Here is a 27374-nt window from a genome sequence, read left to right as displayed (position 1 = left end):
ACTAGCTGACCTGGGAAATAAACTTGAGATTTACGCGTGAAACTGCTGATGTATACATGTGAGCACACTGCAGTGAAGTCTTACAATGTAAGAGAAAGAAGCAGCTTCAGTCGGAGATCTCTCTGTGCTTGGGAGCTTCATTGAAGTGGCTGTAACAAAGTTATTCTGAGATTTATGCTGGAGTTCCTTGATTGTTGCAGGTATGGTTTACCTTGTGAGATCTTCCTTTGAGCAAATAAAAGTGTCTGTAATAAACATAAGAATAGTAATCAACTAGAAGACAGGCTCTTTAAAAACAAGGGAACAGATATGTTGGGCATTTTTAGCATATATTTCGGTAGGCAGGACTTTCCACTTCCCCAAGCAAACTCTTGCAGCAAGAGAAAATAATCCTGGAACTGAATATGACAATAAAATAGAAGCAGATTCAAACTCATCCATTCTTGGGGAATATGGACTCAACATGTTTTGGAGAAGATAACTTCTCACAACTATTTAGTTCAGATAAGATTCAGTTATAAATTTTAATATAAATAATATTTATTTAGGTTTATATAGTGCTTTCCATTTAAGGATTTAAATGACTTTTACACAACATTCTCAGTGAACAAGATCACAAAATACAGGCAGAGCCTGACAGAACTATCTATTTACAAAAATTCTGTCAAAAGTCACCTCGTCCCACGCTGTACACCCGCTACGGCTGCAAGAGTGGGACACTGCAAAATTGAAAGTCTGTTGTAGCAAAGAATACTTGAATCAGTAGTGGAGGAAAGTAGGAGTGTGCTAAAAAAGGTATCATCTTGCAGTTGTCGTGTTGATAGGCTTCTGTGAGCATCGTCACTAATTTCTGTGGCACAGGTGTGTGCCTCTCCTATGAGCACTTTGAGGTGGTACAGAGAAACAGTTGTTACCCCTCAACGAACTGAGCTGAGGGATTATTCATATCCAGTCAGGAGGATATTAGATTGCCAGGTGGGAGACCTGAGCTCAGTTCCCAGGTCTGACTGTGTTGGTTTTGAAGACTAAGTTATGTCTGATCAAAACAAAAGGCATTTGATTTTACTCAGGACATTGAATTTAATTACACAGTAGGCATTCATTTTAATTACACAGTGCCAATGTCTAGCAATGGGTGCTGTATTTCTTTTCAGGTGTATTTTAGTTGGAACATCTCAGAGTTTAAACACAAGATACTGTGGTAGACAAAACAGAATGATAAGGGATACAAATATTGTTAAAAATGAAAACATTGGTAGATTTACCAAATGCCAATATGGTTTTAACCATGACCACACACAAACGTACATCTCTTTCAGTGGGAGCTCTTACGCTTTTTAACTGGTGGAGATCTCAGACAGCAATTTTGTAGTAGCCTGGTATGTGTGCTCATGTGTCTGTGCATGTATAGTGTGTACATCTCACATCTGATTTTTTTTAAAATTTCTGTTTTAGACTGTAAGATGACTGTGTAGAAATGGTTTATTTCAGTGTCAGGTATGTATCATTTTTAAAGATAATTTGGAATTCGGTATCAGGAGTGTAAACTATTTTCATGAGCTACCTCTCACACAGTGTTAACATTAATTGTTCTTTTTATCTTCTAATTCTTCAATAGACATATTTTTAAGAAAATAGTTTTGTCATTGTACTTAATGAGTAAACAAAAGTGAATATGTATGCACAGTATTTAAGCTTAACTTAGCATTTCCAAATGAACTAATTCTCATTCTGGTGGAGGGAATGCATGCACTGAAACCTTCAAATGTATTCTTACACCTCATCTTTAGGAACTTAAGCCATCCCAGTGAAGTTAGGAGGCTAGTGCTCTCGCATCCCATGATAGCAGTGGAAAGATACAGCAATCTGCAGAATTTGGGATCTCCTCTAGAACTATTCAGAGGTGTCTATGGTGTTTGTATATTAATATCTCAGGATTAGAAATACAGGATTAGAATACAAGTGAATCTTTCAGTCATTGCCATTTATTGTGCTATCACAAAGTGGTCTCGCAGAGAATTTAATGGAGTCCTTTTAGATGATGGAATGAAGCCAAAACGTGCACCTACACTAATGTTTCCCGTATTGAGTGCCACATTTCCTGAAAGTAATATGGGAAGAGAAACGTGTACTATATGGCAGGATCCACTTGCTAGTTGCACCTCTCCTTTATAAACTTCCATGAGATGCAGTATTTGATGCAGAAGCCCAGAATTCTGCTCAGTACCCACTAGATGTCACCATTGACACAGAAAAAATGGTGACAGTATATTTTTCTGCGTCTCAAAAGCTTGTTTGGTTGTTCTCACCACACCTTAATCCAAGCAGTACTCCAGTCCAAGAAATTCCAAGAAAGTTGTTATGTTCTCTTAAAGCAATGTGTTCTCCGACCTTGTTTATTAACTGGAAAACATTGAAAATACTTTAGAGGAAACCACACCTGGAATATTCTCTTGAGGCTTGGCCCCATGTGGTAGTAGACTTCTCCATTCCTTACCCAAACTTGCTTTCCTCTGCTTCTCTTACATCCAAAGCCATTCAGATTGCCTATTCAGTAAAATAAACTGATAAATCTTGATAGGTACCTTGCTAATTGGAAGTTTAAAATAGACAGTATCCCATTTTCCTGGTTTATTATTATCTATTATAGCTATCACATCAGAAAAGCCCACTATGACAACTTCCCCTGTGTTTATTATTAACACAGTTACACTAATATTATGGACAACAACGAAGGGAGATAAAAAATATTCAGGCAGCTTTATTTGCCTAGGTTTGGCTGTTCTGTGTTCGAATGTTCTTTAATGGTACCAGAGGTATTCTTTGTCACAATTGTCATAATTTGTAGACCAATTTTCAGTAATTTTGTTTAGGTTGATGTTTCATGTATTACTACATTTTAAAGACAGAAAAGGCACTTGTCATGATCAAGAGGGTAGACTTCTTGATAACTCTAAGTAGCCCTTGGGTGAGCATGTTTCAGCAGTGTACACTAATAACTACGTGTCTTAGTGTGCTGCTTTTGTATTTCCTCAAAGGATCGCCTAAATTACTATCCATTTTGGCTAGAATTGCTGTTGCACATTGCTACAGAAAAAAAAATCATAATGGCTGTGTCTCTGAGAAGTTGTTTGTGAAAGGCCATTGGATTAGAGCACATGTTTCAAAAGATGCTGCCTTGTAGTCCCGAAGAAGGCATATATTACTACTTGTGCAGATACTGCTCCTGCTATGAAAAAGCTGTCTGAACTGGAATGAACTTTGCTGCTTCTATATTTTGTCTCTGTATTTTTCCTTTTTTTCTTCCTAGATTTAAGTTCCCTAATAGCAGTTTTTTCCTGAATTCTACTTCAGACCACAGTCAACTAATCTCTGAACCTTTTATTGAAATAGACTGAATTTAAGTTTATTCCTGTAACACATTTTTCCAATTTATTAAAATGCAGACATAGTAGGGCTTTGTTTAATATTGAATACTTTAAATACAACTATTGACATTCAGGTGTTTAATTCAGAGAAATAAAAATGACAGAGTATAATAATACTTTACATTTAGGTAGCGTATTATACCCCAAATCCATGAGCATCATGCAAACATTTTCCCAAGTGTTGCATTGTTACTGTAGGTCTTGTCATATTCAGTTTACAGAATAGGCACATGTGGCACAGAGGGACTCTAGTTCAAGATCATTAATCAAGAACATAGAATTCAGAATCTGTCCTCCAACCGTTAAACTACTATTTTTCACTACTGATGTAACAAAGATAGTACACAGAACGTCCCTTCAACTCATCCCACCAAACTCTTGACAGTGCTCAGCTGAAGGAGTTCCAGTTCCATCAGAACTTTGTTGTTAAGCTAACTGAGCAATTTCAGAAGCAAGAAAGCATTCAGGAAGTGGTAAATTCATCAGCACAACAAAATGAATGGGAGGAGATTGTTTTCACATTGATCCTTCAGCATGCCTCTCTAATCATCCTTCCCAAAATGTATGGAAAAGACTTACATAAACTCACCATTACACTTCAATGTGACTTTAGCTGTTGAAGTTATCTGGTGTGCCACAAACAAGGTGGTATCTGGTCTTGAGACATTCAACTAATATAGAGCCTGAGATCTCCTCTGCCTGCATTCTCCTCCCTGCTCCCCAGTCTGTATACTCTTTTTTTTTTATTTTGGTGTAATCGTTCTGTGAGGTTGTAAGTTTTCTGATAACTTAACTCATGCGACATATGCCAGTATGTACTTTTTTGCTGAGGAACTATGTTTTCTTCCTTTGGGAATAAACGGATACCTGACTGCACTTAAGCAGAGGGGATTGATTCCTGTTGTGTAACAGGCATGTCTGTTTTTCAGAATGAATTAGTACTTAGAAACAGTGAAATCAATGGCTGAGCAAGTGAATGCTCAAAGTTAGTAGAATGAACCTTAGCTGCAAACTTCTCTGTCAAGGCTGCCTCCCGCCTTTTCCAGATGAAGCTGTTTTTACAGATGCTTGTCATTCAGGTGTGGACAAGGCCCTGAGCAACTTGATGTAATGTCAAAGCCAGCCTAGCTTTGAGTTGTAGGTTGTACTTAGATGTCTTCCTGAGATCCCTTACAACCGAGAGTATTCTGTTATTGTGTGTTTCTCCTGAAATATTTTACAGCATTTATAGCATGATTTATAAAATGCAATTAAATATAAAGGATGGAAAAGGTAAACATGCTACATATGTTTTATTTTCTATTTTGCAAGCTTGAGTTGTTGCTCTTGAGTTTGCCTCGATATAGTAGGGTTTGCCTACTACAAGATAAGTATATATGGATTAGTATTGCCACTGCATGCTTAGGTTATTTGCCAACTTGTAGGAAGAAGAAAATATGTGTAGTCTGCAATCAGCTATATTCTGGAAGTCTAGAAAAAACAGTATACCCTTCTCGAATAGATAGTGATAGTATGTCGAGTATGGAAAGTCTTAGCAAAATTTCTGGGACATAAAAATACTGGGTTTTTTCAGTGAAGTTAACATTTATGGGTATAAGTGAAGCAAGCATGATATCAAAGAGATATGGTAAGTTACAATATGACTTGACATTTCAAAAATGTTTATGATTTGGGGGAAACTATAAATAAATAGGGTAGATTTTTTTAAACAGTTCAAGCTTCTTTCTTTGACTATGCAAAGTACCGCCACTTGCAGATCTCACTTCACAAGCAATGTGTTCCTGTGTTTAATGAAGTAGGTTGAAAGCTAAATATATATTTGGCCAGTCACAGAAATGTTATTCTATTTCTTCCTTTTCTGTAGCTGAATAATTTATAATCACTGAAGATCTCTATTTGTATCTCCAGTTTTTGTTCTACATGATGAAAGAGGTAATCTCAAATTGTAAAATGTGTACAGCAGTGTAACAGTTCTGAGATTGCCCCTGAGTTTTTCAGATTCCTGGCTGGAATTAGTTCTTCTTCAAATGTGTTGAAGCTGTGAAATGCATGTTTCCCACTTTTACTAACACTTGTTTATAAACTACAGTTTTCAAAAGACTTCTGCTTTACCCATGGCATTTGTCTTTGAAACTGGAACATTTTGTTTGGTTGAACTCTTGAGCTGCTTTTTAGGTCAACAAAACCAGACCAATATCAGCGAATGTGAAGGATCTTTTTGAATGTCTTCTTGAAATTCTGGTTACAAAGAGGATATAGGAATGGATTTAAGGTGGAGTTCACATAGCCAAGCCATATAGTGAACATGTGTAATTTTGAAAATTGTTCATGGCCATGGAAAGCTATTACCATAAATAATACAAAATAGGGAATCCAGCACAACATAAAGGCTGCCATTATGACCCCTAACTGCTTAGCTGCTTTCCTCTCCCTGTTCACATGCAGTCCTTGACTGCGCCTTTTGGAACGGGTATGCAGACTTTGCCAGGTTTTCCTCAGATAAGTCAGTCCTCTGAAATCCCTGTTCTTGCTCTTTTCCTGAGGACTGCAGGCTATTTGAGGATTAGGACTGGAGTGCTCTCTGCAGGGTACCTCCTCTGTGAATGTCTGGTTGTCTGATGCCTCACTTAAGTCACTGTCTTGTGAGCAAGACTCCTCTTCATTTTCTTTCTCTTTTGCTACATCCACGCACTTCTTTCCTGCTTTATCCAGGCCTGGCTCAGACTGGGCAGTGGTGAGAGGAAAACAGCTCCATTTAAGGACTTTGCTATTACTCTTGCTAACGAATGCTTTTGAAGACTTGTCAGGATTACCGAAATGAAGCTGTTTCTCCATATGTTTGGGCTGAGGGGAGCTTTGCTTCTCTTTGGGAGGGATGTTCTCATCTAAGATTTGCTTTTGGAGGCAAATATTTTGCTCATCCTTCGTCTTACTATGATGTATGGTGTTTTTTTCTGAGTAAGACCGATATGATCCATCGATGAGCTCTCGGTGTTGACAGTGTTTTCGAACAGCCCTGAATATTTTATAGTAGAACCATAACATCATGGTAGAGGGTAGGTAGAAATTGACAATGGCTGTCAATACTTTAAACCAGGTGACTTCAGAGAATTCAGTTTCACACTTTTCCTTTACTTTCCTTTCCCCATTATTAGCAAAAACATGCCATCCTAGGATTGGAATGACCCACATGAAAGACAGCAACCAAACCGCCAAAATTGTTAGCGATGCTCTCATTTTTGTTCTGTACTTGAGATATTTCAGTGGTTGCTGAACTGAACGATAACGGTCAATGCACAATATGAAGAGATTGAAAATGGATGCAGTGCTGGCCACGTAATCCATTGACAGCCAGAACAAACAGGCTGGTAAGCCTAGAGTCCACACAGGACTAGAGGACAGGAGATAAACAATATTCAGGGGCATAACAGCTGCACCAACTATAAGATCTGCAATAGAGAGGCTGACAATGTATAAATTGCCAACTGTTTGCAGCTTCTTTTCAGTTTTTACAGCATATAGTACTAATATATTCATGACAATAGTTACCAGTGAAATGCTTCCCAGGGACAGACCTAGAAGAACTGAGTGAGGGTTAGTTGAGTTCTCTGTTGTGTTTTTTGACATCTTTTGCACAAGAACACAGAATGAAAATCAGAGATGTCAAGGACACTTGGAAATTCAGTCTTGGTTTACACTCCTGGATGAAAACGTGTTGGATTGCTTTGTGATTTTTATTTCCAGAACTACAGAAAAGAAGAGAAATATACTCAGTCACTGTAGTAATAAAATAAAATAATAAAACTAATCTGTGCTTCAGCTTAGCACTGTCCCTTTTAGGACTTGCCTAAATAATGAATTTTTACAACTTTTTACATATGAGTAACTTATGTTCTATGAAAAATACTGGAGCAAGGTCCAAGAGCCAATCCAAAATGGTTTGCAGAGGTTTCATGGGGCTTTGTATAATTCTGACCCCAGAATCTGGAGAAGGAATTTCAGTCCTCACTGTTTTAATTTAGTGTATCTTATTATATAGCTGATCATGAACCATAATATAAACTACATATTGGCAAACCAATTTAAAGTGTGTTAATGTAAAGTAAATTAACATGTTTTGTACTAAATCACAGAATACAGATAGTGATAAAATAGTTTTAAACAAACCAGTGATTGTTTACAATTTAATAGTTTAAGAATACAGAAGTTGGATTTAGTTGTCCACCAATAATAGGGTACCATGTGATGTCAAGTGACAAGGTATTCCAAAAAATAAAAAGACTGCAGCCAGTATACACCTTTAGCTGATACAGAGTCTCAATCCCTGAGGTTGCAACCAATGCCTTTGTTTTCACTGGTAGGCATTTGTTCAAATTGTAGGTAATGAGTAATCTCTTCCTACCCAGTCTAGGCTTACACGGATTTCAAACACGTAAAGATCACAGCCCTACTTTATTTCAAATACAAACTAATAAAATTTCAGGGAAAATAATAGGAGTTTTCAGGATTAATAAGCATCTTGCAAATTCTCAAATGTATACAAATATAGGGTCTTTTAGGCTGAAGTTTACTTGTCATCCAGATGCCTTAGAGCCATACGCAAGAACTGTTCTCCAGTAACTTGGAGAACCCATGTCACTCCTGCATGCTTGCTGTTGCTGTTTGCTGCATTAAGGTAGAACATAAATTGGAAATAAGAGGTGTGGAGACAGAACACATAGCAAACCTTTCCTTTATGCCTAAGAATTTTTTTTTATAATTAATCTTTAATAAATGAGATATCTTTATTTGCTTAGAACTTTGGCAGGAGCCATGCGTAGAGCCTTCAGAATGAAAATTATTTAAAATTGTACATATCCCCATGATTAGAGTGCCTGGGAATTCCTGTACATGCACTGCAGTTAGAAAGGACAAGCTGCTAAATACTGACCATGGCATATACAAAACCTATTTCACAATGGTCCACATTTGCCCAGTTAGGCTTGTTTTCTAGTCACATTCATTTCTATGTACTATTTTGCAGGAGTTATCAAGGAGTGGCAGATTTCATTTGTACAGACACAGTGGTATGTAGCTTTGTGGTGACTTGATCTGCATCAGGAAAGAACTATAGCTGCATACTTCATCTGTGAACGTAGAGGTTATATATCGAGATCATAGGCCTTAATTATAAAATGTGTTATTTTTCCTATTTTCTAACACAAGCATAGTAACTCAAATAATGGCAATGAAAGGGGAAAGGAAGGGAGTGTAGAGGTAAGAAAAGCACCTTTTCAAAGTTGAGTAGATATGCTGTTCCATTATCTAGAAATTCTCTATGCCTTTGGTATCTTTGACTTCCTAACTCATAATTTCATGAGTTGATCTAAAGTCCAAAAAATTATTAATAATATTTTAAGTCTTGGAGCACATGAGAAGTTGGAATATCCAATTAGGAATATAGGATATATAGGAAAAACATCTGTGAGGGTGATACATATTTTCTGCCATTCTTATAGTACTCGCCTGAGTTTATGTGCTGGTATATCTCTTAAAGCAATGAAGATTGAAACTGAGACTGCAGACATATTAGCTCAAAATATTTACACAACTAACACTGAGAGATTGTATGGCATTTCTCATCCTTGTTATTCTAGACATGGTCAGAACAACACAATGCAATAGATTATTCAATATTTCATATTGAAATTCAATAATTCAATATTTTATGCTAACTTTATCTCTTTCTTATTCCAGTAATCAGGGTTGAAGTTAAAATGTTTGTGTGCTTTCTTACAAGAGGTCAAATTCCTTTTTCCTTAAGCTTTACTTAAAAGTGTCTGGTATTATGAAAGAAGATGTGTGCTTGGTAGCAGTAACATCCATAGGCAGAGGAAATACATACACTGTGGGGTGTGATCTCAAGAGCTGTATTCTATGATTCTCTATTCTCTGTAGCCTTCAGGTTCTGACATGTGTAGTTCTTCAGTGACAGCTAGTTACAGGTGTCAGAAGATCAGAGAGGCCTCAAGAATCTCCTGTGTGAGAACAAGAACAGAAATTACTCCACGGATATTCAACCAACATGTCTGGGGATGGGAAATGGTTATATCGCAGTCTGTCATTGTCTTTCTTTCCACAACTATACATTGTAACCTCTCTGCTGGAGTTAAGTATATGGGGCATGGTCAAGTCAAGAAGTTGATGTTCATTGCTTGAGGGATCTAAAAAAGAAATGACTAATCTTCACTCCCACATATTTTCATTTAAATTTATGGCAAAATACAGGGAGAGAAGGCAACTTTGATTGGGTCTTTAACAGAAAGAAGAACAGCAAAGAAAGGTATCTGATTAGACAGCTCTCCTCCATTATTTATGAACTGCATATGGAATAAAACATAGAGCAGGATACAGTAAATGGTGTTGACTGCTTCCCAAACCTTCTTTTTACAACTGCTGTGGTGAGATAGGGTGGCATTTAGGAAGCAGCCTGCGGAACTTGATCTGGAGTACTTCTGCTCCAAAGAAGGCACAAAGCTCTAGTTTTTCAACTCATGCTCCACTTTTTTTAAAATGTCTTTTACTAAATGACAAAGCTTGATTACTTTTCTTTTTCGGAAGAGCTTATACAGGCTATAACAATCCAAGAATGATGTCAGGAGATGCAAATCATTTGAGAACGCTAAGAACAAGAGAAATTCTGGGTAATGCATTTACATTTTAAAAAAAGACACATGCTAACAGGTACTCTGTATTTATAATAATTCTGTCTTACAATGTAATTTTCATCACAAAGTCATCTGAGCAGTTCATAGTCTCTGACAGATTTTATCTTCTCTGCTTTATAGGGAGCTGGCCATGTGCTATTAAATTTTAAAGTGAAATTGAGGAACAGGTCAAAATGATCTGCTGAACATCATGCAGTAATGTTAGCTCTGAAACCAACAAGGCTCCCTTGCTCTTCAAACAGTGTCCTGACTACTATACTGTTTTTTTCTGTCTAGACTTTGGGTATTCATTCGGACACCCTAGACAAGCAATGTTGATTTAGAAATAAAATTTTGTTGTTGTTTTAAAAACTTTAATGCAATGCAAGCAACTTAGTCAGGTTTTGACCTTCTGACATCTTCCATTGTAATAAGTCCACTTACATGATAGGGTCTAATATGGCTGGAGTGGAACTATGCCCAGTAACAAACATCTACACTATTAATTGCTAGAATGGGCTTGCAAGAACCATTTGCCCTAGTCTAGAGCGAGTAGATCTTGAGACTGGATTAGGATATTACAGAATCAAAGAATGTTAGGGGTTGGAAGGGACCTCTGTGGGTCATCTAGTCCAACCCCCCTGCCAAAGAAGGGTCTCCTACAGCAGGCTGCACAGGACCTTGTCCAGGCGGCTCTGGAATATCTCCAGAGAAGGAGACTCCACAACCTCCCTGGGCAGCCTGTTCCAGTGCTCCATCACACTCACAGTAAAGAAGTTCTTCCTCCTGTTCAGACGGAACTTCCTATGCTTCAGTTTGTGCCCGTTGCCCCTTGTCCTGTCGCTGGGCACCACTGGAAAGAGTCTGGCTATATCCTCCTGACTCCCACCCTTCAGATATTTATCAGCATTTCTAAGGTCCCCTCGCAGCCTTCTCTTCTCCAGGCTGAACAAGCCCAGTTCCCTCAGCCTCTCCTCGTAGGAGAGATGTTCCAGTCCCCTCATCAGCCTCGTAGCCCTCCGCTGGACTCTCTCCAGTAGCTCCTCATCCTTCTTGAACTGGGGAGCCCAGAACTGGACACGGTACTCCAGATGGGGCCTCACTAGGGCTGAGTAGAGGGGGAGGAGAACTTCCCTCGACCTGCTGGCCACACTCCTCTTAATGCATCCCAGGATCCCATTGGCCTTCTTGGCAGCCAGGGCACACTGCTGGCTCATGGTTAACCTGTCGCCAACCAGGACACCCAGGTCCCTCTCCACAGAGCTGCTCTCCAGCAGGTCCACCCTGTACTGGTGCATGGGATTGTTCCTCTCCACGTGCAGGACCCTGCACTTACCCTTGTTGAACTTCATCAGGTTCCTCTCTGTCCAACTTTCCAGCCTGTTCAGGTCTCTCTGAATGGCAGCACAGCCTGCTGGTGTATCCACCACTCCTTCCAGTTTAGTATCATCAGCAAACTTGCTGAGGGTGTACTCTGACTCTTCATCCAGGTTATTGATGAAGAAGTTGAACAAGACTGGGCCCAGTACTGACCCCTGGGGGACACCACTAGTTACATATTGAAGCCTTACAGTGACACTACATTTTCCCTGTTGAACAACTTGTGGTTTTCACATACGTATGATCTTTTACAACCCTGACTTTGTGAGTATTCTCCTACCAAAGACAGTATCATAAAGCTCTGGGTATTTTATGGTTTGGAGTGTGTTGATGAGAAAAGAAGCCACTCTAAGAGGTAGCTGGAAGAGTGTCTCCATACCTTCAGCATGAAAGTTGTATACCCAGCACATAATTCCAACCCATCCAGTTTTATTTGAAGCCAAATTGTACCTCTGAATCCATTAAGAAAATGTACCAAGGGATTGAGTTGGCCACAAAATGCTTAGAATAGAGCAGAAATGCAATGTTGCCTTTGTATGATCTAGTCCTTGCAACTGTTCCTTTGCATTCCCTAGCATGTGACACCATGTGCTGCTGCTGTTTCTGCCTGCGATCTTGCAGATCGTGCAGATTGCTCCGTAACAAGAAGTTATGGTAGGCATTTGGCAGCATGTCAGACATGCTGCAGTCCCACACTTGTGTGTACAGGAAAGAGAACTTGGTGGCTTTCTTCAGTCTTCTGAGGGCCCAAAGAAGGCTTCCAACACAGAAGCCTGTGTACACCTTGCACCTGTCAGTGTCCATGCTCTTTTGATAAGGAGTAAGTTGCAGAGAGTCTACATCTCTCTCCCCTACACAGGCCAACAGAACGGTACAAGAGAAAACGGTAAGCTTCTCCTAAGAAGCAAACGTGACTGGACACAAAATAGCATGCAGAGAAGTTGCATGTAGTCGCAGAAGTGTTATGTTGTTGGTCACTGCCCTCTAATACTGCTCTGTATTTGGAGCTCTGGCCCTTATACCACAGTCTTGCCCACAAAGCTTACATTGAACTGCTACACGATTGCAACTCTTTACAAGAATTAGCACATTTTGCCACACAACTTTGTCACAGAATCACAGAATCACAGAATAGTAGGGGTTGGAAGGGACCTCTGTGGGTCATCTAGTCCAACCCCCCTGCCGAAGCAGGGTCACCCAGAGCAGGCTGCACAGCACCGCGTCCAGGCGGGTCTGGAATATCTCCAGAGAAGGAGACTCCACAACCTCCCTGGGCAGCCTGTTCCAGTGCTCCGTCCCCCTCAGAGGGAAGAAGTTCTTCCTCATGTTCAGACGGAACTTCCTATGCTTCAGTTTGTGCCCATTGCCCCTTGTCCTGTCACTGGGCACCACTGAAAAGAGCTTGGCCCCATCCTCCTGACACCCACCCTTCAGATATTTGTAGGCATTTATAAGGTCCCCTCTCAGCCTTCTCTTCTCCAGGCTGAACAAGCCCAGTTCCCTCAACCTCTCCTCGTAGTGGAGATGCTCCAGTCCCCTCACCATCCTTGTAGCCCTCCGCTGGACTCTCTCCAGTAGCTCTTCATCCTTCTTGAACTGGGGAGCCCAGAACTGGACACAGTACTCCAGATGAGGCCTCACCAGGGCAGTGTAGAGGGGAAGGAGAACCTCCCTCGTCCTGCTGGCCACACTCTTCTTGATGCAGAATCTTCTTGTCCAATGGAAGACAACTAGAAAATAATAAGCCTTGCTCCACGTTATGAAATTCACTGATGACTTCTTCTGTGCTCTAGGGAAGATTGTAATCTACAGTTTTCTTACTTAAACTTCCTACCATCATCATAGTAATAATGGTACCAAATATCATCAGCAGTTAGTGATCATGAGAGCACTGTGATTTGCGATAGCAGCTTCTTGCTCTTCATTGAGGCGCACACCATTTTGTAGTGGCTGTGGACTGTTTGTGGTATATGTACTGCTGTTTAGGAGCTACTGGTTTAATTCCTTATCTGTAACTCCATTCCCAATAGAGCAACTGTAATAATGCTGAATAAATGTGTTCTAATGTTTGGAAGGTTTAACTTTCATTACACTGAGACAAAGCTCACTAATACAGAAAGGATTTTAAAGAAAACAATCAGCCTAAGATCTTGGATAACTCTTTGGAATTTCTAAGCCCTGACCTCACCATGAAGTACCTTCTTTAGTTTTTAGTGTCTGTGAAGAGCTTTTTCTACAAGGAAAATAAGCAATTGTGATTTGTTTGTTATTGTGTCACAGTGCTAATTCTTCCAAGGAACAAGAATCTCCTGGGAGATGCTAAGTGGATATCTTACTGACTCATTAGTGCAGGTGCAACCTATTAAATCCTGACTAAATGGGAGTAAGTTTCTAGAAGCAGATGCTGGAATATCTCTTATGGATAGATTTTAAAGAAACTACAGCTACAACAGGAAAAGGATAGGCTAGAACAAAATTCTTGTTCATCAGACTAAGTTCAAGGCAGAAGGTAAGATTTGATTTCAGATGACCTGTGTTGACTATGTTGTACTTAAGAAACTTACTTGTTTCTAGTGATTTTTTATTATTGTTCTTTAGGTGTTTAAAAGTATTAACACACTAGAAGTTTGATTAATTTTCTTCTCAAAGATTTATTTATTTCTCTGTGAGAAAACAATCCATGGGCAATGCCTGCCAATGTTAAAGCAGTATTTTTTATAAATAGTAAATGAACAAAACTTGATAACCTGCCTGCTGTTCCTATTCAAATGATACAGTGTCTCAATCCAGGAAGGACCAGCTTTTTTTTTTTTTTTCCAAAAAAGTGTCTACCACTATCAAAAAACACTAGATTCTATCTGTGCCTGAGTTGCGTCTTATAGTTAGTCTGAAATGAAAAGACTACATAATCTAAAGCTTTAGTGTCTGACAAGTCAAATTTTGTCAATCCTCAAAGTCTTCTTCCCCCCACATACCTACTTATGGGCAGTGAGAGTTATAAATTAATCTTTTACTATGTGAACAAACAACCCAGCCTGACTTATAAATGCATTCATTCCTTGTTTTATGACTCTTCATTCGTGTGGAGAAACTCTTAACCAACAGATCTGGACATCTGGCTGTCTAGTTTTGCATAAAGTTGTATTGTGTGCATTTGGTGGCAGAGAATTTTCAGTGGTTCTTGATGAAAATGTTGTCTTGGGGAAAAATGAGGCCAGAACTAGTGTAAGCAGATGGACACTACTGCAGATGTGCTTACATCTACTTTACAGACTAGGCTGCAGAGAGAAAATAGCTGTCTGAGTTGTTGGACCGGTGATCTGCATACTGATTTCAGGAGTTGAGTGCAGGCCTTCAGTGTGCCAGTGGTGGCTGGCAAAGATACTATTCCTGGGGAGGGTAAAGGCAAGCAGGCTATTTCTGAAGCCTTCTCCACACTTTCACTTCTGAAGAGAGTGGATGGGCCAATGCTATAATTACTGCACTTCTTTTTCCCCTCCTGGTTCAGTCAATTGTCTAAACAATATAGTGAATAGGCTGTATAGTTTCAGAGCAAGAATAAAGCAGAGTAGGAGTAATGAGGTTACATCCACACTCTTAAGACATATTTATTCAATTATCTGTAGAAATGCACATGACAACTCATTTTAAGCTACTTTAACTGAAGGCTCCTTGAATTTGAATTTATTTATCCATTTGTTTTGAACATGCAATACAGTATGAATGGTCCCCTCAGGGTTAGAGCAGCGAGTGTAGGACCGCTTAATGTGGTATTGCAAAGGGACTAGAGCAAGGTCATCAATTCTGCCCTTTTATACAGGAGCTACAGTGCTTGGCTGTGGTCTGGTCTGTGACATCAAATTTATCCTCGTTCCTCTAACTTGAACGGTGTTGTTCTAAGGATAGCAAGCAGACCTTATGAACAAGTGAAAGACAAAATGCAGAGCCTACTGTGAAGGGAACTTGAAGTTTTTAAGTAACTCTGTGAAATCTTTCAAGGAGAAAAATGTATTTATGACTATAACTGTATGATATACTGAATTTATAACTTGCTTATGTAAGGATATTTTCTTTTCAGTCGAGTCATTCTACCATGCTATTGCTATTTTTTATTTGTATATCCGGATATTAGGGTACAGGCTGTCAGGATTGCAGATAAATACTTATGCTTTTATTTAATTGAAGTAATATTACATCTGGCTTCCTTAAGTGAAGCGTAATTCAAAGAGCAAGAAAATGTTTGGGCAAGCTGAAAGACTTGAAAATATAAGTGAAAGTTCAGCTTGGGGCTTGTAGATGATGTTTGACTTGATTATAGTTGATATTTCCAGGTTGTAGTTTTTATAGAATCACAGCAGTTGCTTCTACAGCCACATGCATCAATCAAATTGGCAGGCTACATGCTGCTGTCAACATAGATTTTTCTAATTGCTGATCTTTATGCGTTTATTTGGCTGGGGGTCCTGGCTTTAGTAGGAATGAAATTATCTACAGTTTTAGCTATCTGCCAGCAAAAAGATTCAACCTCCACAGCCTTTTGAAATAACATTTTAGCATGAATAACACAAATCATTATATACGGTCATGCTATCCTTCTTCGGCATCCTGAGTCCTTAGCTGTTTATAACAAGCACTGAACTTTGTAAGGAAATGGAGTATTTGAATCTGAGTCACCACTGCACTGTCTGAACTTGGATCTTAAGATGTTATGCTGTGTCTGCTTGTGAAAATACTTGTCTCTTTCAGAAAGAATTGTCTCCTCTGGCATTCTGACCTTCCCCCCTCCTTCCCCTTACTGGTGTACTGTTCCCTTCATTGGATTAAGAATACTGTACTGGATCTGATCTTTAATCTTCCTCTAAATTGCAGTCTGATATCCTTGGGTAACTGCTAAATGTATGTGTTGCTGTTGGATTGCAGGGCGGGGGGAGGAGGGAAGGAAAACAGCTTTTCATTTTGTGCAGTGACAACAAACATGCTCATTTTACCACTGACAAATTTCCCAGGGGTGATTTAAAAGTACTGTTATCATTACTATAAATCTTTGCTATTAAAAAACCACAAAAAACCAAACACACACCCCCCCCAAACAACTGTGTAGACAGTTCTGTTTGGGATGCTATAGTAGTGTACCTTTGCTGATCTTATACTCTTTCCACTTTAAAATGGCATGCTGTGCTGCACATACATGGGAGAGATTCAGGTAGTCCCTGAGTTAACTAGCGTACTTCTGTGGAACAGCAGGGTGGTCAGTTACTTTCCAGCTTAACTGAGAAGTTAAATTATATGCTATTATGAATGCACATCACTAGAGGAACTAGACAAACTAACTTGTTAAAAGCAAATTATTTCTGTAAAATACGAAAGCTTATGACTTCCTGGTACATATGCAGCTTCACTCGCTAGCAATTCAAAGTTTGAGAAGTTTATTACTTCAGTTGTGCCTACACAGGGATACTGATTTGAAGCCATTTGGCATGAAAAGCATGATTTACTACTTGCTTATGACTGGTTTGTATGGAGAAACACACTGTAAAAGAAAAGTTCTGAAACAAATCTAATCCGATCCGGTTATTTAACTTAAGCTGATACTGACTTTGCATTCTTCCATCCGATCTTATGCTTCTGTTCATGGGCAGTGCCAAACACAAGAGGTCAATTTTAAACTTAAGGCTCATACCATAAGGGCCAGTTCTTGAGTAAAGACTGATCACAGAAATATTCCTGTGTAGGTTCTTGCTGTCATTGGCACAACCAGAGCACCATCAAAGCTCTTTTGCTTGAGACAGGGGAGTCTGTCCTCGGGCAAAACTTCGTTCTGGTTTTGATATTTACTATGTGTTCCTGTGTCGCTGTGTTCTGCATATTTTTTTTTATGAAGTTGATTATTTGATCTCCCCAGATGACAACAAATACAACTTTTATTCTGTGTTTCATATATGATGCTGACAATATGTGAACCCAGAAGTATATGCTAGGTATTGTTTACAGCATACAAAAAACCCCACTAAACCTAAGAAAATTATGATCGAAAGGCATATTGTTGGAGCAGTGGCAATCTGTCAAAAATGGAAATGGAATCCAAAATACAAACATGTGTTAGTCTAAAGAAATGTTCACATAACTAATAACATGCAACATACAGCATAATATCAAATATTTGCTCAAAAAAGACAGTTACCTTTACTAGTTATGGTACCCAAGAAGTAAAGCTTAATGTGTGTCTAATATGCTTTCCTGTGTAGAGAAATCCTTGTGTGAACAGAAAACACTGGCAATAGTAGCATTTAATTGTATAAACATGCATGTCCTCATTCATTTGCATAGATGAGCATACAGTTTAATGCTAAGTAGTACTTTACTCTAAATATGAAGAGGCCATGCCAAGATAGGAAGCTATACACCAAAACCGAATTCAGTCCTATGAAGTTTGATTTGGTCGGGAGTGGTGAGGAGCTGAAACACTCTCCTAAAATGTATGTAACTAGTCAAAGTAGTGGTGAAGGGGAAAGATATTTTTAATAATACTTTCTTCTTTAAAGAATGGTTACCATTTGTGCCACACAATCTTACTGTGGGTATGCTCTTATCTCTAAACAGTTTATCATTAATACTGTCAGATTTCACATACTGTTCATGCATAAGTCCCTTCAAAATTGTTTGTCCCTGGTGTCTTTATGTTACCTATTTCACTGGATGTCATCTATTTTCTCTTTCTTCTCTTTAGAACTCACAAATAGTGTTGAAACCTTAAGTGAATTACAGAGCTCTGCAGGCTTACACAGTATCTACTAATTCATGACATTGTTCTGGCTTCTTAACATTATTTTTTTAGACTGAGAATTGACTCTTTGAGAGCATTATTCTGCCGTGCATAATTAAGGACAGAGCATCTATGCCTTTGATATCTCTACACTGGAGTTTGTGTACTCCAAATCATTCTGCTTATTTGAATTTTCATTGCTCTGATACTGATGCATTTTCAACCATGCTTTGTAAATCCTGGAGACATAAATCAGTAGTTGAAAGCAGGCATGCAAAGCAAAGGAAGAGTAAAAGAAAGTGTATTTTCCTGTACGTTTCAATACATCCTACTTTGTGCCAAAGCCGTGATGTTCTCCTTCTTCAATCCCCTACCTGAGCTTCCCTGAGCTTTACCAGGTCTTGCCTGATCCTCCCTCGGCCCTTTCATCTGAGGGAAGGGGAACTTGAGTAGCTGGCCTGCATGATTGATATGAGAGCTACAAGAATAGTATCAGGAAAAATTATTAAATATGCCCTGGCATTTAACTACTGACAGAACCTTGGCTAGGGAAACACTACTTCTTATTTAAGAAGAAAAAAATGCCTGGATGTGGTTCATAATCTAGAGAGCTTTAATTTACAGGAATACAGTTGCAGGCTCATTACTTGTCAGCAAAACTAGTGAATGCAGTGGCTTAGGTGCTGGTTTTTTAGTAACATTCTGAAAACAATTTAACAAAAAGAAAAACAAACAAATGGAAACTGTAGCTACTTAACTGGAAAGAAGAGGGTGGGGAAGCCCACAAATGGAACAGTGAATTTCAGGAATAGCATATAAAAATCAGTGCTATCAACTTATATTTAATGTTATAATCAACTTGAATTTGTTCAGGTACATGGTTCATAGTAGATCCATATCCTTTGACCTGGTGAATAAAGAACGTGAACAAATATCCAACAAGCAGCCTAAAAATCTCATCTAATCTGGTAGCAGTCAATATCTGACTATATGCAGCTAGATTATTACTAGAATCTATTCATCCTAAGAAAGAAGCTGAACTTTTTCTCTTTGATGTATTAAAGTTTAAAATGAAGCCCATCTGGAGAATCCTCAGCAAAACTGTGTAGTCCTAGCCACTTGAAAGTTGATGGGTTTTTTATTGGGTTTTTTTGGTGTGGTTTTTTTTTTTTAAAGATTGCTGTTCATGATTGTGTATCATTGCCAGCTCTAATCCATGCTCAAGAATATAGACCTGGAGCAGAGGGCATTTTTATATTCATTCTCCTTAGTAGAATCAATATTAGTACGCAGAGATCTTGAATATCATGTTTTAACTCCCAATAACATTACCTAAACTGGGGTAGTCTGAAAGTGTAGTTTCAGTATCTTTCAAGTGCTGGTTGCATGAAGTGAGACTTGGAAACCTGTTGAATGTCTGGGTGTTTCTATTTTATTCTGGTATCCTGTCCTGCTCCACTACCCCCCCTCCCAGCTGTAAAATGCTGCTGTCTTCTTATGATTCACCTTTATTTTTGTATACTAATACTGAACCTTCCTAAGTTTAAGTTGTTCTAGATGTATCCATGTGTTTAGCAGTATGATCGACGACTTAATGAAACAATTTTATAGATACTGTTGTACTATGACGTGTATTTACAATTATTTCCTGAGAAAAAGTATTATTCTTTAAGTCTGCATCTTAGTCTGAAATTATCAGGAGAAAGAGATATGCCCTTTTTGTTTCTCTGTCTGGCATTTTTGAACATCTCTTTTTAACACTACGCCTATTTAATGAGCATTAAAACCAAAAGATCTAACAGAAGATCGACACATTCCAAAGAATGTTCTGGCCTTCAAAATGTAAGCTCAGACTTCTACTAAACTCTTCTTCCAGTGGTTTGACTTTCTTGTTTAAAAGTCATACTAAATGTCAGTTTTTCCATGACAAAAAAAATAAATCTTGTTCCTGTGGCATTATTTCCCTTATATGGATTATTTTTGCCCAGAGACTGGGGGAAAAACCCCATCATGACTAGAATCCTAAAGCTATCAGATATGGTATTAAATTTCTCTGCTAGCCTAAGCATCATTACTATCATCTAGTTCATTCTTAATAAACCAGTATTTAAGTGCTATTGTCATTAAGTAGTGCAGTGCTAGAGAAGTCTTATCTTCTCTACTTCGTTACCTACCTATAAAAAGAGACTTTTGCTGTGTTAGACCTATTAAGTAGCTGTTGTAATAGATGAAGACTCCTTTGTGCTTTGATGCAGCGAAGAAAACCACTAGCTGTAAAATCTCTTATAAAGAAGAGGAATTTACCAGTGTTGTGGTGCCTTTAAAGCCGAGTAGCCACAATGGTGCCTTTTCACCGGGGATCTATTCTGTTCCTGGAATCCATTAATGCAACTCACTAAACCAGCACATCTTTTATACAGGGATAGCAAAAATTCTTTAGTTTCTTTAATTCCACCTTGTGTAACTACTTACTCCAACCCTTAATGAACTGTAAAACTAGTTGGTTTTAATCTTTCCACATCAGAAATACAGTAAACTTTTTAAAATGTAACTCAAACAGTCATGGAAATATCGAAATCTGTCTGTTTCTTTCCAAGTGACTCAATGAGTCACTACTGGAGAATCACTAACCAAAAAAAAAAAAAAAAAGTATTTAGACAAGAGTTATTAGTCCTTTAAATGTGGAGGTTGCATACCCCAATACTATATCTGCTATTTGCTACTCAGTTTAGTGGTTTCCAGTAGAAAGAACTGGGTTTGGATAAAGGAAGCTTCATTGTCTGATAGAGAGTAAGATAACCACTTGTGAAGCCTGATGAACACGTCTATGAATAACGTCTCTGAATTCTGAGGAAATGCTAGATGCGGTGTAAACTTAGAAGAAGAGTCATTTAGCTTCAACAAAGACGGATTTCTCAAGTTCAGATTCACATGCTTCAAGGTGTTCTCTCTTTTCTCTAGCTCGTAGTATAGATACTGAGGAATCCAGTGTTGTATTCTTCAAAAGGAGGAAAAAAATCTTAGAACTCCCCTTGCCCCGGAGTTAGTGTCTGGTCAGGATAAGCACAGACTAGTTCATGATCATACTAATATTGCAATTCATAATGGAAAATGTCTTCCTAATACTTTATTAACATCTATTATTAAAAAAAAAGCAAGCTACAAGGTAGTGTTTTTAACATTTTATAAAACAGATTGAACCTTTTAGGTCAAAGAAAATCAGATTAATATTGTGACTTTTGCTCCCCCCACCCCCCAAAAGCTACTGAAGTGCTGATCAATACGAAATTTCTTTGGGGATTTACCAAAATGAACTTGAATTTCAACCCAAGTGAACTTGTGATGCTTTTAAGCTATGAGAAAGATTGTGTCACAAAAATGCTAGTGGTGTGAGGACTTACTGTCTCCTTGTACTGTTAATAAAAGTAAACCCCATTAAAGGTTTGGTTTGAGCTCACTTAGATATGTTAATGTACAAACCAATTTTTTTTGTCTCTAATTTGGAATATATATTGAGTCATAAGTCTCTTTAAACATCTGGTAACTGTACAGGAGCAATATGATGAGTTCCTTCATATTTTGTCAATAACCCATTGAATGTCCAAAGCCTGCCTCTCCCCCCCCCCCCAGTATATATATCTGACTTATACAACCTCCTACCTTTCTCCAGGCAGTTTTAATGTTGCTTGTTGAGTTAAACAGATGGCTAAGATGAAGTGGTGGAGCACATGTCTCTTACAGCTTGAGAGCCTGGCACCTTGCAACTAAATAGTTTAGAAGCAACTGATCCAAGAAGCCTGATGCCTCTCATCACTCCAGCCCAGTGTCTGTAAAGGAAGGGCTGGGGAGGCTGCGTTAAGACTTGCCTGCGGTATAGGTTTAGAGCAGGTTATGTCCCTACTATACCCCCCCCCCAATTGTCCCCCCTCAGGATGTGGTGGACTTCTGTGTATTTGAGAAATACCACAAGATCTGTATGGAATCTAATGCATCTAGGATTTCCCCCCCACCTGCAAAAGTAAGATTGGTCTTCTGGAAGGGATGAGGGTTAGCATTCAGGCAAATCTTTCTTTCTTCAGCCAAGCCACTATTTCTTCCTTAAAACAAGGAAACAACCCCTCCCTCCCTCCCTCCTCTTCTCAGCCATGTACTCTTTATGGATACTTATCATTTGTCAAAAGAAAGATGCTTAAAATAAAGGCATAAATATTTTGCAGGTAGACAGAAACTCACCCTAACCGTCTTCACTCAAGTAGCCAGTGTGTGACCATTAAGCAGAATGGAGAACCTGGATTTTATGCTTCTGTTTCCCTTCCATTTCTTTCCCCCCAGTCAGACCATCCTCTTCTCTCTCCGTCCCTTGCTGGCGTGTGGCGGGTCGGGCTCCTCGCCACTCCCCAGCGCAGCGGGCAGGCCTCGCCGCCGAGCCCTGCACCGGGACGCCCTTCGGCGGTGGCAGGTCTGCAACGAGCACAGGCGGTGTCCTCTGAGGAAGACAGCTGGCTGACCTTCTTTTATCGTATTGCTGCCGCTTTTTATTTTTTCCTCGAGAAAAACATGATCAGCTTTGTGCGAGTTGGATGTGTACGGCGCGGTGATGTCCGCTGGTGCGGGAGGCCCTCTGCTCACTCACCCGCTGTCCCCTGGGCCGGGCTGGGCTGGGGGGGAAAACAACGCCGTCAGGGTTAGCTGGGATGAGCTGGATAGGGAGCAGCCAACTCCTGCAGCGCGTTCTTAAATAATGCTCGGGAAGCGCTGTTCAAAATCCAGCGTGTCGGTCGGTTCTTCTGTTCGTGTTTTCTCCTCTTCTCCCCCGGCTCCTCCTTCCTGCGCCCAGCCCTGCCCTGGGGCGAGAGAGGGCTGGGGCGCCGCCGCCTCCCCGCCGCCTCCGAGCGCTGCTCCGGGCCGCTGCCCTCCCGCCCCCGAGGCGGGGATGCCGCCGCTCCCGCTCTGCCCCTGTCCCGCCCGCCGCTGCCGCGGGGCTCGTTCACTCGCCGGCAAAGCGAGGAGGAGAGCGGGGACCGGGCGCTCCGGGCTGGGCGGCGGCCGCGTCCCGTGGCTGAGCGGGGCCGGGCTGGGCTGGGATGCCCTGCCCTGCCCCGGACCGTGCCGCTGGGAGCAGAGCCGGGCTCTGCCCGGGGCTGAAGGGCCGCGCTTTGGCGGCGCCGCTCTGCTCGCCGTGGCTCCCCCCTCCCGTCCCGCCCTCGGGTCCGGTGCCGCCCGAGGACGCCGGCGCCCCTGCCCGGCCCGCGGCGAGCGGTCCCGGGGGCGGGGCCGGCGGAAGGCGGCGGGGGGTCGCGGCTGGCCTGTTGGCCGGGGACGCCCCTGCTCGGCGTTGAACCCCGGGGCGCCGAGAACCTGTGGAAACAGAGGGGACTTCCGTCTGCGGCGGGGAAGCTGCCCTGGGGGGGAAGGCGCTGGTGTGGCTGAGGTGACACCAGCAGTCTGCGGAGGAGCGGGAGTGAAACCCGGTTTGCTTGGTGGAGCCGCAGGGCTGCCGCTCTTGCCCTGAGAACGGGCATGGGTTCTTCAGTAGCTTGGTGTGTGGCAGTTTCTTTCAGTTAAACAAAACTAGTTTAAGACCTGGAAAACCTCACATGTAGAACACGTTATTGCGATATCGTAGGTAAACAGATTTTTTAATGTGTGTGTGACTTCTGTGTGCCCAGTACATCTGCTCTGTATTAAACATACACGCAGGGGTTGGGTTTTTTGCAAAGGAAAGCAGCTAACCAATTTTCACTCCTTTCTTTAAAATCATGCTTATGTTTCCCTCACTGTTTAAAATGTTTAGAAATGTGTTGCACAAAACTATGTGGATTCAAAAGGAATATTTTGTTATGTATGTCATGTCTTAAGTACGTCATAAAGAACTCATGCAATGTTTTTGCAAAGAGCAGTTATGCACTTAGTAACAGTACTGTACTTAGTAATGTCTATAAAACTGGTGAAGAGTGTCATAAACTTTGTACAATTGCCCCCCACCATGGGCTAACAGGAAACTAGAGGGAAACACCCATGTTTCTGCACTCAGTCCAGGAGAATAATATCCTTTGCCAGAAAGTGCACCTCCATCAGTGAAGAAGTGTTATAAGCTACACTCTTGATGTTACTAAGGCAATCTTCTTGCTCTTGAATAAAGTGTTAACCGTCCCATCGCAATTATGATAAAACCAGTTGCTTGACAAATCTATGTTTGAGTCTTGTTTAAATCGCCCTCTCATATAGACATGTGGTCCTGTAGGTGGTCAGAGCAGAGCAATCCTGTGTAAGAACTTTCTCTTTGCTGGTGTTGGGCAGTACCTGAAGCATGCTGAGGAGCTTTACACTGGAAAATGGTTCTGCAGAAGATGAAGGTCTTTCATGTTTGTGCCTGCTACACAGTTATTTGGAGAACAACTCCTGTGCTACCAGTTTATGCTTAGCCATTACCTATTTGATAACGTTTAGCCTCTCTTGCTCAGTCTCCTTTGCTGTTGTCTTGACCTATTTGTTATGTGCAAATAGGTTTTATGTAGGCCCCTTTGGAAAAACTTTCAAAGTCAGTAAAGTTTGTAACTTTCCGCATAAGATGAACTTGCAACTGCTCTGCGTGTATGTTCTCCTTTGGACCTCTTCTACCCAAACAGTGTTTCCTGCAAGCAAAACCAGAGATGAACTGGCAGCCTTAAACCAGTACTGCAGTGTTGCTGTGAGATGTTCCTATCTCACAGCAAACATGTTTGTTCCAAACAGTATTTAAGGAACCTCCTTTAGAATGTCAGGGGCTTTGTTCTGCTGAAGGTAGAATGTGGCATTTCCATTTAGATAGAAAGGACATTAAATTACCCCTTGCTGTGTGTAGTGCTGCAGATGAGAAACTGAGACTAGTATGCTGTTGGGCTGTACGACACTGAAAGAGTGAGAATTCTCTTTAGGAGGAGCTTGGGGCATGTGCCTCTATATGTCATGCTATATATCTCTATATTTCTTTTGAAATTATAACTCTTGTATTGCAAAGCAGACGAACTTACAAAAGGTGTCGTAACATATGTCTACTGAAAAGTTCACAGGGATAGAGGCTGATTTATAAAAAGAATTTCAGAAAATACTGGTACAAAGCTTGGCAGGCTTCTCAAGCTTCCTGTTATTATAAACTTCCAACTCGGATTACTTGTGTTAAAGCATTCTTAGAGGTAGCCTTTCAATCAAACTTTGGTAGAATTTCAAACAAATCAAATGGATTATGGTTTGTGATATGGAGTGTTACTGGATTTACACCACTATTAGTTGTAACTTGGGAAAACTGAGCAACAGGCTAATAATAGTACAAGTGTCTGTCATTGTTTTTAATTCTATTTAAAGCTATCTGTTAAATGGCTGCATGACCATTATTCTTGTTTTTAATTCTGCATACGAGTAAATCTTCGCAAATTTTTTTTGGTGCCTGATATGTCAGAAGTAGTAGTATGTGATAGATGTCTAAACCTTGTGCTGGGGTTGTTTAACAGTTATTTTTCTGTATTTTCTTAGCATTTTTCTTCCATTTATTGCTTTGTCTGCAAGCAGTCTTCAGCTATGAGCAAGTATTTGAAATTACTGTAAACTTTATTGTTTTAGCGCTACGCCGTGGTTCTTGCTACTTCCAGTGCACGTAGGCTATTAAGATGCTTGTATTCTGCATAACCCGACATTTTGGACAATCACTTAATGTCTTACAGTTACTTAATAATTTTTTTCGCGATTGAAAGCTTATTTCAATTGTCATGTGTATCTGAGGGCAGAAGTGAATGCTCAGAACTGTTTGAATTAAGGTTCCACTTGACATATTTTTTGCAAGGTGAGTAAAATTAGAAGCCTTTTTTTTACTACGACTTGGTGCTTCAAAGTTTGTTTGGAAATATTCTCAGGTGTAATATTCAGCATGAAAATGCAATGAATCCTGTTTCTTTTTACAGATGCGTTTAGCCGTCTTTTGAATGTACCCATTTGAGTGCTCAGTATGAGTTAGAAGGATTTAGCCTATTTAGCTTATGGTTTCAACATAACTTCAATTGATGCTTATAGTATGAGCTTATAAATTGTTGACATACGTGCTCCCATTTCCAGTGGAAATAAGAAGCTTTACTTAAAAGAGGCTTGAGGAAAGTATAAACAGCCTATGGACACATTCTTCAGTGAGACTTAGATGTCCGTAAATAATTATCTGTTTTTCTTATAATGTCACTGATACTGAAGTTTGGTGTAGCAGCTGTCTTGTGTGAGCCTCCTTTGCTGTTTCATTGCTGTGTCTCTTCTGTGTCTACAGTTACCACCAGGGCAAGAGAATAGCCTTCATCTACACACGTGTTATTATCTAGATAATGCTCATATTTAGACCATCCCAAACTAGCAACTTGTCACCGTATTCTGCAGTCTTTCCTACAGTGAGGGTGCTAATTTGAATCTCCTCTCTACCCAGACCCTACGCTTCACTGAACTTGTAAGAGCTTAATTTCTGTGAATTTTCGTCTCTGACCATGGTTAATCAAGTTTATTAGAGAGGAGCAGGCGGACATTGCAGCTGTATGAAAGTGCAGGCACAAATAAAGGAAAACTCAAACTGCAGTTTCTATAGATGTTAAAAAGTGGCATTAAGTACTAAGTACATTAAACCAGTCCTTGCTATTATAATTCCAGAAATATTTGTCTTCTGAATGTGCTCACCTCCAGGTTTTGTACTTTAACTCTTAATCTACTTCTCAGGGAAATTCAGGACTCTCTTAACTTTCCACTGGCCTCATATGCGGAGTGTATCTGTATCTCGTGTTTTTGGGAATCTGTGACCAAGGGTAGCATCTTAATAGCCTTTCTTATAGCCAAAATGTCTTCTGCTGCTTGTATTTAAAACTCGTATGGGGGGGGGGGGGGGGGGGAAAATGGTGCAATTTGGCTCTATACTTCCCTGGCAAGAATTACCACAGTCTGCTAATGTGTAAAAATGTCTCTACTAGGATTTTACTTCACGTAAATAAAGTTTGAGCTAGCACGTTAGTTAAACTGCTAAGAGCGGGGATAGTGAGCTGTGTTAAGCAAGAAGTGCGTAATAGCTATTTTACTACAAAACTCTAACAGAGCAGTTCCCTGGGTCACTTTTTT

At 40.1% G+C, this 27374-nt stretch overlaps 1 protein-coding gene and 1 long non-coding RNA gene across 4 annotated transcripts in view; one reads left to right on the top strand and one right to left on the bottom strand.

Annotated features, from left to right (window-relative positions):
- Positions 1-27374, top strand: part of LOC142362720 (uncharacterized) — a 135913-nt gene that overhangs the window by 1698 nt on the left and 106841 nt on the right. The window lies entirely within an intron of this gene.
- On the bottom strand, positions 559-23431 carry HRH1 (histamine receptor H1). Its single transcript, XM_075432756.1, has 3 exons — positions 22491-23431; positions 9313-9445; positions 559-7174 (listed from the first exon to the last, which is right to left on the bottom strand). Exon 3 carries the CDS (start codon positions 7053-7055, stop codon positions 5625-5627), a length of 1431 nt encoding a protein of 476 aa, XP_075288871.1. The 5' UTR covers positions 7056-7174; positions 9313-9445; positions 22491-23431; the 3' UTR covers positions 559-5624.

Source organism: Opisthocomus hoazin, chromosome 11 (assembly GCF_030867145.1).
Source record: "Opisthocomus hoazin isolate bOpiHoa1 chromosome 11, bOpiHoa1.hap1, whole genome shotgun sequence".
In the NCBI taxonomy this organism is placed as follows: Eukaryota; Metazoa; Chordata; class Aves; order Opisthocomiformes; family Opisthocomidae; genus Opisthocomus; species Opisthocomus hoazin.
Note: the sequence above shows the minus strand (reverse complement) of the source record. Positions and strands in the feature narration are given on the sequence as shown.